General features: G+C 34.9%; 1 protein-coding gene and 1 long non-coding RNA gene across 7 annotated transcripts in view; one reads left to right on the top strand and one right to left on the bottom strand.

Moving 5' to 3' along the window:
- The window catches only part of LOC106463672 (protein retinal degeneration B-like), a 28,055-nt gene that overhangs the window by 3,808 nt on the left and 12,090 nt on the right, over positions 1 to 12,157 (top strand). For 3 of the 4 annotated variants that reach the window (XM_022391251.1, XM_022391253.1, XM_022391252.1), the window contains exons 3-9: positions 695 to 802; positions 1,736 to 1,828; positions 2,304 to 2,640; positions 3,343 to 3,547; positions 5,642 to 5,976; positions 8,182 to 8,351; positions 8,813 to 8,983. In XM_022391251.1, the coding sequence (XP_022246959.1) occupies positions 695 to 802; positions 1,736 to 1,828; positions 2,304 to 2,640; positions 3,343 to 3,547; positions 5,642 to 5,976; positions 8,182 to 8,351; positions 8,813 to 8,983 (1,419 nt within the window). The remainder of the gene's footprint in view (positions 1 to 694; positions 803 to 1,735; positions 1,829 to 2,303; positions 2,641 to 3,342; positions 3,548 to 5,641; positions 5,977 to 8,181; positions 8,352 to 8,812; positions 8,984 to 12,157) is intronic. The other variant, XM_022391250.1, reaches the window with a different exon arrangement.
- LOC111086818 overlaps positions 8,181 to 12,157 on the bottom strand; it is a 27,567-nt gene continuing 23,590 nt past the window's right edge. For all 3 annotated transcript variants that reach the window (XR_002611532.1, XR_002611533.1, XR_002611531.1), the window contains exons 3-4: positions 11,565 to 11,659; positions 8,181 to 8,316 (exon numbers count right to left, since the gene is read on the bottom strand). This is a non-coding gene — a long non-coding RNA (uncharacterized LOC111086818). The remainder of the gene's footprint in view (positions 8,317 to 11,564; positions 11,660 to 12,157) is intronic.

Raw genomic sequence — 12,157 nt, 5'->3', positions numbered from 1 at the left:
TTGATGGTGTTGGTTGGAGTACAGCTTGGCTGCCATTGTAGATCATTGATAAGAAAAGTTGATGGTGTTGGTTGGAGTACAGCTTGGCTGCCATTGTAGATCACTGATCAGAAGAGTTGATGGTGTTGGTTGGAGTACAGTTGGGCAGCCATTGTAGATCATTGATAAGAAAAGTTGATGGTGTTGGTTGGAGTACAGCTTGGGCAGCCATTGTAGATCACTGATCAGAAGAGTTGATGGTGTTGGTTGGAGTACAGCTTGGCTGCCATTGTAGATCACTGATCAGAAGAGTTGATGGTGTTGGTTGGAGTACAGCTGGGCAGTCATTGGTGATCACTGATCAGAAGAGTTGATTGTGTTGGTTGGAGTACAGCTGGGCTTACAATGGCTGCTCAGCTGTACTCCAACCAACACCATCAACTCTTCTGATCAGTGATCTACAATGGCAAATCATTGATAAGAAAAGTTGATGGTGTTGGTTGGAGTACAGCTGATAAGCACTTCCTCTAACCTGCAGGAAATATGTTTAAAGGAAACCAGAAGACAGCCACGATCCTTGATGAATTGATTTTATCTCAGATATTTAAATTTGTGATTGCACTAACAACGTGTGTTATAGTCTGATTCTAGCCATAATTAAAATGGTTGTATTTCAGTAACTTGACTGATTCACCTGTCCTCTGTACATTTACAGATGGCAGCTCTAACAAAAGTTTAGATGTTCAGATGGCTAATTGGAGGATGGAAAGTATTGGAAAATATTCTAATTCTAGCTCTGAGGATGAATTCTTTGATGCTGAAGGTAGGAGTTTTGTACATTGATAACTCAAATCAGTATGCTATTATTATTACATTTTGTTGTGAAATTTTAAAGATTGTGTAAATTTAAAATAAGACAAAGTATGAAAATTAGTGGTATATTTCATGATTTTTTCCTTCTTAACCAGCCCCTCCAGTAACTCAGGAGTAAGTCTGTGTGATTACATTTCTAAAATTCTTGTTTTGGTGCCCATTGATGGCTGAGCACAGATAGCCCATTATGTAGCTTAATGCTTAACAACCAACTTTGTTTTATATCATTTATTAACAACGGGATCTACTATTGCATCATATTCAGTATTTTTTTCTTGTCACAATGCTCGTTGAAAAGGAACGACCAAGTAAATTGGACGAAATCACTGATTTTCTGTATAAAATTCAAGCAATTTTGTACATAAATAATCTAGAAAAATACAGTTAAGAAACTGAAATCAGTTCGTACTGAACCCTGTCGGATAATCCTTGTACATAAATAATCTAGAAAAATACAGTTAAGAAACTGAAATCGGTCCACACTGAACCCTGTCGGATAATCCTTGTACATAAATAATCTAGAAAAATACAGTTAAGAAACTGAAATCGGTTCATACTGAACCCTGTCGGATAATCCTTGTACATAAATAATCTAGAAAAATACAGTTAAGAAACTGAAATCCGTCCATACTGAACCCTGTCGGATAATCCTAGAGTCCGTGAAAAATATTATGGTTTTAGCACTGAACAAACTTTTATAAAATTAGTGTATGAAAGTTTTTCTATGTCACCTTGATATGATTACAGCTTGTCTCAAAAAAAGGACTAATTAGATCCAAATTATTAAGTAGGTTTTTACAGATTATTAAGAAATGTTAGTTTAGTTACTTATTGATATACATTGTTTTGAAACTCTATTATAACTTTCTTTTTTTCTGGTAAGATGAAGCGGAAGCCATGAGTCTGGCAAAATGGAGTTCACTGGACATTCTTCCCATCGAGGAAGATAAAGAATTTACAGAAAATATCAAAGAGGGTAAGCGTGTATTGTCTTTAAAGAAGGAGGAGGAGATTTAAAAATATACTGTAGTAATCGTGTTTTTCACCACAAATCGTTGATGTTTCACATATTTCCTACATTTTCAAAAACATTATTGTTAAATTGAATACTTCAAAAAAGTTTATTTTAAAGTATTTCAATAAAATCAGAATCTCTACGTATATCCAAGTAAAAGAAGCAATTAAGTTAACCTTAAGAATATATTATCCGAGTTATACCAATCACACAGTAGCTATTTAGTGTACAATCATGAAGCTGTTAGAATAGGCTTAAAAGTTTTATTTCATCACAGTATGAGAGATTTTAAACTTGTACAATTATTCACAATATTGTTTTGAACTTCAAGCATTAAGTCTTTTTTTTTCTCTCTCTGCTCATGCCCATTATAACCCTTTTAATTTTTCCTATGTTAATATTAACTCATATTTTGATCTTCATAACCTTTCCTTAGTAGACACCTACATTAAAAAAGTACAAAACGGACAGCTCGGTAAAGACTATCCATCAGTAGCTTCAAGTGGGAGCGTGGATGCCTACGTGCCATCAAGCCCCTTCACTTCACCCGTCCGTCAAAGTTGCCCCACTACCGTATTGATAATGGTATTTCACTGTAGCAGTGTTCTAGACACTGGCACAGACCCCAGCTCCAAAAAATCGGACATAAGTACTTTCCGTAGCACTCTTGACAGCCTGGTGTATCAACACTATCCCATGCTGGTAAATCGTATAGCAATTCGTCTGGTATCCTGTCCTGCAGTTTGTTCAGAAGCCTTAGCAGTTTTATCCAGGTAAGACTGTAGCTTCACATGGATAAACACCAAACTAGAATTTGATAAATGATGAAGAGGTGCAAAGTAACTGTTTTGAGGAAGTCTGTTAAAAAATAATAATAAATCTTTTTTTCTGTTCATGTCACTATTTCATTACTCGTGAGTGGATATGAATAATATTTTTCAATAAAACCATACAATGTTATAAAAAAGAATAAGAGTACTTTCTAATGGACTATCTTGTTGACCTTTTTACGTTGAAACTCAGGATATTCCAATAGCCTGATGATCCTGCTTTTTAATGTTATTACTAAACTGTAGGTGGAATATTAGTCAAATGGTTTGAAACTCGGGATATTCCACTAGCCTGATGATCCTGCTTTTTAATGTTATTACTAAACTGTAGGTGGAATATTAGTCAAATGGTTTGAAACTCGGGATATTCCACTAGCCTGATGATCCTGCTTTTTAATGTTATTACTAAACTGTAGGTGGAATATTAGTTGAATAGTTTGAAACTCAGGATATTCCTCTAGCCTGATGCTTTTTGATGTTATTACTAAATTGTAGGTGGAATCTAAATTAGACAAATAATAAACATTTGAATTCATTACTTTCCTAAATGGCCATAGTTTAACTTCTAGTGATTCAGATAAACTTGATACTGTGTCTACTTTGTTTGTCCTAATTGTTAGTTATACATTTTCTATTCTGTTTCAGTCTAAGTCCATATAGTTTTCAATCATCTCCATCTGCCATTGATGGTATTTCACACACTTATGATGCGATTCCACTAGGCTGTATGCCACTTTTTGCCATCTCATGTCCTGAATACCAAGTGTGTATTTCAAGAACAGTTACTGCTGCCAACCAGACTTACCACGAATTTCTCAAGTCTGAAGAAGGCCATGGCTTTTGTGACCAAGTAAGTTTTGTACTGTATTAAGAAAGATTTAGTGATACATATTTGTGTACGTGTGTGTGTATATACTAGTGTACTACGTGCAAAACCCAACAGTTCATGTACGTTAAGTATCAGCATACCAGAATCATTTTTTATTGAGTATCTGCCTCAGGTTTTTGTTTTGATGTTACTTGTATTCAACTAGTACCATGATGCCTGCACTTAGCATTGTACAAAATGTAAGTGCGATCATAAACGTATTCTTCTCTATAAGTGACAAGAAAGAGATTGTTGTAATTAGTACATCTTTTAAGAACTTATGAAAGAAAGCAAAGAAGAATACACATATAACAATTAAAGGACAACAAGGAATGTTTGGTCCATCTGTGCTATCCTATCCACTAAATGAATAACTAAAAAGCAAAACCAGCCTTTTCTTTCAAATATCTATCAACCTTTCCCCTAAACTCCCGTAAATTAACTCATCTTTTTTGGTATTTAATGGTAAGACAAGAGGACACAAGTGTAAAGTTTGACAGGATGGCAGACATCTTCAGCTAAGACAACTATATTTTTCTAACAGGGTGGTTGGCCTCTGGAACCTTCAGATGTGGTGGATGCATCATCTTTTTTGGTATTTAATGGTAAGACAAGAGGACACAAGTGTAAAGTTTGACAGGATGGCAGACATCTTCAGCTAAGACAACTATATTTTTCTAACAGGGTGGTTGGCCTCTGGAACCTTCAGATGTGGTGGATGCATGCATCCACGCTATCAATCCCCTTAACAGTCTTAGACTCCTCAATCAGATCCCCTCTAACTCTTTTTTTTTTTTCAAGAGAAAATAAGTTGAGAGATCTTAACACCTTTCCTTGGATGACAATCTTTTCATCCCAGATATCATCCTAGGAGCTTTCCTCTGAACCCTTTCCAACAACTAAATGTCCATTCTAAGGGGCCCAAGACTGAACACAGCACTCCAGATGTGACCTAGTCAATGACATTATAATATCTGCCATATCTAATGCTGATGAGGCCTTTTGCCCAATAATGAGGCTCATCAGATCTACTGGGATAAGTCAGACATAATAGTGGTCTAGGTGCTATTAATATTATCAATTTAATGAATGATTAACCAAAAATCTGATCCTAAACAGTCATATCTATGCTTCCGAGCCTTTCCTTATCAACAAGGATTGAATAGGGTCTAGAGAATATTATGCCCAGACTGTGAATCTGACGATTCATGGTTTATATCCTGTTGCTACAGAAATGTACTCCACACTTTGGGGTTGTGGTCAAATCCCACTGTTTGATGAGACAAACACAGCATTCTATCTAATCTATTAGTTCAAAACGAGGGACTGCCAGTACAGAAAATTGTAGACAAACAAACAAATCGTCATACTTTGTCTTGACTTCTACCCTTTCTGTGTGTTTATACATACCACAGTTTCTAGTCTCACAGTATTATCTGTTCTGTAACGTAACATATCATTTGTGTCATTATATTCCTTAATCCTTCCTAATGATAGAGCAAGTCCCTTGCAGCCTGTGTCCTAGTTTGTTTGTTGTTGTTTTTATGACTAATGTGTGAAGATCATCATCTTTGATGTTTATAGTAGGCTAATCTAGAAACTTTGATGTTTATGAAGGTGATTTGGTCCTTTTATGTTCTCCGTAACTTTCGTGGACAATTTTCAACTTTAATTGGAAGAATTTTCCTAATGTAGTTCTTTTCCACACATTTTTACAGGAAAATAGTTTCTGAAATCTTTTTTTTGTAATGATATTAAAGTGGTTTTCTTTGCAATATATATTTCTAAAGCAATGTAGTTTGTGAAATATTACTTATATGATACTAACACGTTTCTTTGTCACATTTAAACACTTCAAAGAGAACATCTTTCATAAGTTAGTATATGCCAATTTAACACGATACGACAGACATCTTTCACTTTACACCAAAACTGTTTATTGTCTGTAGTGCCACCGTGTATGTAAAAGTACAGTGCAAGTGACATGTTACACATACACATGTTACAGTTGAAATAGTTTATGGACCATTTATCCTCAGCAATTTAGATCTATATATTCTTATGAACACTTATCAGGTTGTTGTCATTGGAGATAGTTTGGGAGCAGTTCTACTATACGATGCCTTGTGTCGAACATCCCAGTTAAATAGCCATTATGGGAGTGAAAGTAGTATCGCTGAGGTCGAACCCACTAACCAACAAAGTGCAGACATTCGAAACAGACCCCACAGCCCCAGTTACACGGGTAGACCAAATCCTTTAATTTCCATTAGCAACGGCAGTGGAAACGAAGATGTTGGTGAGATTTCAAGAAGTAGGAGACCAGGTACTGTAACAAGCAGTATCAGAACTTACAGAAAATCTTACTCACACCCTAAGGATGCCGATTCTACCAACTACGATGCTGCCTCGTAAGCTGATAGTTTTTTCTTCTAGTTCGTACACATTTTTGTAATTAAACTAAGCGATTTGTGATAATATCAGCTCAGAATGTGATAATAATAGAGGAATTATTTACTATTGATTTCTCTATTTCTAATAAACAACTAATCTAAGGATGGCAGTAATTTGCCGATCAGAAGTCGTAGATTAGTAACGAATCATTTGGTGAACCTATTACTAATTCAGTTTATATTAATTAACCTTTAATAAACACTAAGCTCTTCTTTTTATGCATATAATCATTACTTTTTTCATACTTGCATTTCTCAAAATTTAATTCCAAGTTATCTTTGTACACGTATTTAGGACTAACATAAATCCCCTCAGCCGAACCTTGCGAGACATTGTCGGGTATAGTAGAAAATATCGCAAACAGGAGTACCGAAATGATGAAACAATACATTCTAATCTTTATAAGTAATACTTGTAAGAACAATTTATTAAATTAGCTATATTTATTACCGGTTGATCCTCTCTTGGAAACCGAGTTAAATTTATTTTCTGTTTTGTAACCATGAACTATCTGGTTGCAAAGAAAAAGATTTTTTTGTTATCTAACATGACCCTATACTGCTTCTGTTATTATTATATAAAAAGACTCGGCAGTACGTTTGTGGGGTTTTAATACTCTAGGCAGGCAGAGCAAAGATAGCCCAATGTAATAAACAAACAAATATGTAATATTTACAATGTGAGGAAATGAGACCTTCTTCTGTTGAAGGTTTTCCTAGTCTTCTGGCTGACTACTTATTTTTTTTATCCAACATTATGTTATTTCTGAATTGCAGGTTCTAATAATATAAGTATTTTTAATTAGCATTAAAAGGTAAGTTACGACCCCCCCCCCCCCAACATTTGAATAGGATATCTCAACGTTGAACTATGATTGATTCAAGTTACGTGAACTGTAATTACATTGTTATTAAGCTTTAGCTTTACCATTTAATAACACTGTAAAATGTCAAAGTTGGCTATACATGATCCATATCAAATCACGTAAGACTGGTAATAATTTTAATCACTTTTCATAAATTACCGTGGTAATTAACATCTCCAATTAGGCTTAGTATGCCATATATAGGCTTTATGAGCTCTGGTAGTGAACAAAAGGCAATGTTGTTCAAATGATATTATACATTTTTTTCTGGAACAGGAATATAGTTCACCTGTGGTCAACAAGGTAGAATGTGAGTAAAACTGTTATCAGTCTTGGTGTAACTTAATATCAATGAATAGTATAATATGTTATGTGTACATATGTGCCAGTCATAAACATAACCAGAGCCAATATTCTACCAAGCTCAGACTTGGGTGTGAAAGAATTAAAACAACAACCAAGTACACAACCTCATCATCCCCGTAGCTAGCTACAGCCATGGTGCCCGTATTGGGGAGAATGTCACTAAAACTGTTATCAGTCTTGGTGTAACTTAGTATCAATGAATAGTATAATATGTTATGTGTACATATGTGCCAGTCATAAACATAACCAGAGCCAATATTCTACCAAGCTCAGACTTCCAATTATTTGTGTGTTAAAGAATTAAAACCACAACCTCATCTTCCCTGTAGCTAGCTACAGCCATGGTGCCAGTATTGGGGAGAATGTCACTAAAACTGTTATCAGTCTTGGTGTCATTTATTACCAGTGAATATTATAAACTGTAATCTGTACATATGTGGTGTCTTTTAGTGGACAGTTGTTAATATGAAAATTTTTGTTGAAGCTAAGATTTGGTATAGAACTTTGTCCTTTATAATATTTTAAACAGATCAGAACCCTTCAATACATCCCTAAAGGAAATGTGTTTGAAAAGAATTACACTTTCTATTTTGTAGCACATAAGCCACAAGTCTTAAAAACGTTCACATTGGATATTACTCTCTTTATTGGTTGTTCTTTGAAAACCATTTGGTATTTACCAGCGAAATTCATCACACTAATAATAAGTATAATATAATGTCAAAAGTTGTTATATTTTACAGGTGTTGCTCTTATAATATTTGAATTTTGTTTTAGACTTAAACGTTTAAATTATGTAACTTGTGGTTGTTTTTCTTTCATGATACGCCATACAGTTTTTAAGATTCTCCTGAACCTCAATAAAACTGAGTTTTTAGTAAAAATAATATATACAGCTTGTTGTGCTGTTTTAATTTTTGTACTTCTGTAGCTACACCAGACTTCTTTCGGCTCCTCTTCCTCGTCGCTCCAGTTCAACTTCTAGTGATCAGAGCATTCAACACAAGATTGAATTTGAAGTTAGTGACTTCTTCATGTTTGGCAGTCCGTTGGGTATGATAATGGCCTACAGGAAGATAATGTCATTTGATGAAAAAAATAGTAAGTCTAGAACATTAGATTGTTCTACAAATTTTTAATTCTAATGTAGCCTCGCAATAACAATTTAAAATGTAATTTTTTGTTTTTCATCAATTCAATACTTTGTTCTTATAAAGCCACACTAAGATCTAAGGGGCCTCATTAAATCTCAGCATAAGGGCACAGAAAACCTCCTGCTATGCCCGAGTAAGAATATAAGTACTAACAAGTATCCCTAACACTAGTTGAACTTATTCAGGATCAGCTTTACTACTACTATGTGCTATACCTTTTATTATTTTTTCAATATGGAAGTTGTGTTTAAAACGTTTCGTACTCTAGTATTTTGTACCTAGATCTGATGAGTTTGATTTTAACAAGTGCCTTAGTCATTCATTAAGAGTCAGTTTAAGTAACATACATATGGGTGGTTAAACTTTGTTTTTTTTTGTGAAGCACTTTTTTTATTATTAATGTTACAGCACCACCTCCTCGGCCATTTTGCAGTCAAGTGTACAATCTGTTTCATCCTTCCGATCCTTCGGCTGTTCGGATTGAGCCTCTGTTGAGCGTTAGGTTTTCTCAGCTTCCACCAGTTAATGTACCACGATATCAGAAGTATCCACTAGGAGATGGCCACTCCATCCAACTGTGTAAGTACTTTGTTCTAAATAAATCTAATGCACATATAGACAATCTGTGTGTATGTGTGTGTACAACTCGGAATCAAGATGATATATAATCTATTCCTTAGTTCTTGCTGTATGTGAAAATGTAATAAATACAAAATTGAATGATACATTCCAAGACAATTCTAGAGAAAGTGTCATCCCTAGTTCCTCTCGACATTTCATTCGATACATTCCAAGACAATTCTAGAGAAAGTGTCATCCCTAGTTCCTCTCGACATTTCATTCGATACATTCCAAGACAATTCTAGAGAAAGTGTCATCCCCAGTTCCTCTCGACATTTCATTCGATACATTCCAAGAGAGGAACTAGGGATGACACTTTCTCTAGAATTGTCGACATTTCATTCGATACATTCCAAGACAATTCTAGAGAAAGTGTCATCCCTAGTTCCTCTCGACATTCCAAGACAATTCTAGAGAAAGTGTCATCCCTAGTTCCTCTCGACATTTCCTTAACTTCAAATCTCTGGTCATGATTTACAAAGTTTACAGATTTTTTTTATGTTATGTTTTTCTATTTTCCTGTACGCACGTGTAGTAGAGTGACCTATTTTATTAATGACTGTTCTTTGAAGTAAGATGTATAATCCTGTCCGATTTTTAATTGTATAGAAAATTTAATTATCTCAAACATCATTTCTTTCACTGATAAACTATTTTTGAAAATTGTTTTTTTTTACCGTATCCACTTTACAGGTGTGTATTTTGAAGCCAACAATTTCATCTCTTGAATTGTAATATTGACCACTTTTCGGTTGATACACAGATTTATAGTAAATCAAACAATTTCATCTCGTGACTTATGCTAATCTAGGCTACTTTTCAGTTGATATGTGTCGGTTGATACACAGATTTATAGTAAATCAAACAATTTCATCTCGTGACTTATGCTAATCTAGGCTACTTTTCAGTTGATATGTGTCGGTTGAGACACAGATTTATAGTAAATCAAACAATTTCATCTCGTGACTTATGCTAATCTAGGCTACTTTTCAGTTAGGATGTGTCGGTTGAGACACAGATTTATAGTAAATCAAACAATTTCATCTCGTGACTTATGCTAATCTAGGCTACTTTTCAGTTGATATGTGGTTGTATAAATAGTGAACAGTCTCATATCATGAGTTAAGTTGCTAGTAGAATTGGATGTGAAGTCTCACAAAAATAATTTTTGTGTAGAATTTCATTTGTAACAAATAAATGGGAAATTGTAGATACTTGACTTACTTATCAATCAAAATAATACTAATTATTATTATCATGCAGTAGTAATGCATGTTTAAAAATTCACAGCTTACTACTAGGTAAACAGACATCTCTAGTATACAACCCGACCATCTCCTTGATAAAACGTGCAGATAATTACAATGTATAAAGACCACATAATACAGACAATCCCAAATGAAAGGATCCCAAACATTAACTATATTTTTGCAAGGTTGCATTGTTGGCTGGAAGGGTGGTCAAAGTTGGCAAAACAATTGCTGGCTCAGTTGCCGTATCCACGGTGAAGTCAGTTCTATTCACATCAGAAAACCATGGTTTCTGCATGGTCTAAGTGTACAGAAGTTACGAGAGGGAGTGTGAACCCACAGCAACCAACCGTTACTGTTATAGGACAGGTGACAGTGTGTTCCAATACCATCAGAAGTAATAACGTGGGCTACGTAGCTAGATGGAAGTCATTTTTCACGTAATACAATATTTTACATCAAATGAAGTGGACATTACAGTTGTTATCACACTCTCTTGGAGTACTGTAAGTTTTTCTGTACAATTCTTAGACAGTGAATGGCACCTATGTTTGGTTACCATCATTTGAGGAGCTTTAGTTGAGCCCTAACAAAACTTAGCAGTATTACTGTTATGGTGTGGAGCATTACGTAGACAGCTGGACAATCACTGCAACTTGATACATCACATTTGTAAGTAAGGTCTCCTACCTGTCTATTGCCATCTTAACAAACAAGGCAACATTTTCATATAAGGTGGGACTTTGGATCATTCAACCCAGTTTCTAAAACAATGGCTTGAATTTTCAGGTAAGTACATTAACACTGACTCTTGGCTAGACTACTCACCTGTGGAGTATTTGTGGTCCTTCCTTGACCATTCAATGTGAAAGTGTGCCAAATAAACAACTTCTAGGGACACCCTCATCCAAGTTCATCAGCAGGAGTGTTGTGTAATCCTACAAACCCACTATAAACTAACTGTAGTATTGTACCCTTTGTTTATTTGTATAAAATGGCTTTTGTTCTGGAGTGAATGTCTGTGTACCTTTGTGTATATTTGTCAAATAATATATATATATATAGACACACACACACATCTTGACAACAAAACACTGTATAGGCCCAAACAGGATTCTCATTTACAGTTAATAAAATATTTTCTTACAAAGGACTAACATTTCATTTTCTGGATTGATATGCTTGATAAATATGCCACTCTCCTAAATTAGTAACCAACACAGCTATCCAGCTAGTTAAGTTTACAGAAGGTGTTCACAATTTATTATAACAATAAGCGGTTCACTCACCTTTTCCCTGGTCATCCCTATGGCCCGTAACCTCACAGGTTAAAAGTCCCTTACCCTCTTGTTGCAAGTGAGTTGATACCTGCAATTAACCTCCTCTTCAGAGGATTACATTAAAATACGTTTTCATGTGGCATTATGCTATTCTACAGTTATAAAAAATTGACAAGATAAAAAAATTAACTAGTGAATAAAGGTAAAGAACAGAAAGATCCATGGCAGCTAAAGTAGAGGCAGTATGTAAAACCACTGCTACCGTCTTTATATGGATGTCGGTTGTAAAACCAGTACACTGCTACTGTCTTTATATGGATTAGATGTCGGTTGTAAAACCAGTACACTGCTACTGTCTTTATATGGATTAGATGTTGGTTGTAAAACCAGTACACTGCTACTGTCTTTATATGGATTAGATGTTGGTTGTAAAACCAGTACACTGCTACTGTCTTTATATGGATTAGATGTTGGTTGTAAAACCAGTACACTGCTACCATCTTTATATGGATTAGATGTCAGTTGTAAAACCAGTACACTGCTACCATCTTTATATGGATTAGATGTCAGTTGTAAAACCAGTACACTGCTACCATCTTTAT

This window comes from Limulus polyphemus, unplaced genomic scaffold (assembly GCF_000517525.1).
Source record: "Limulus polyphemus unplaced genomic scaffold, Limulus_polyphemus-2.1.2 Scaffold1458, whole genome shotgun sequence".
NCBI lineage: Eukaryota > Metazoa > Arthropoda > Merostomata > Xiphosura > Limulidae > Limulus > Limulus polyphemus.
Note: the sequence above shows the minus strand (reverse complement) of the source record. Positions and strands in the feature narration are given on the sequence as shown.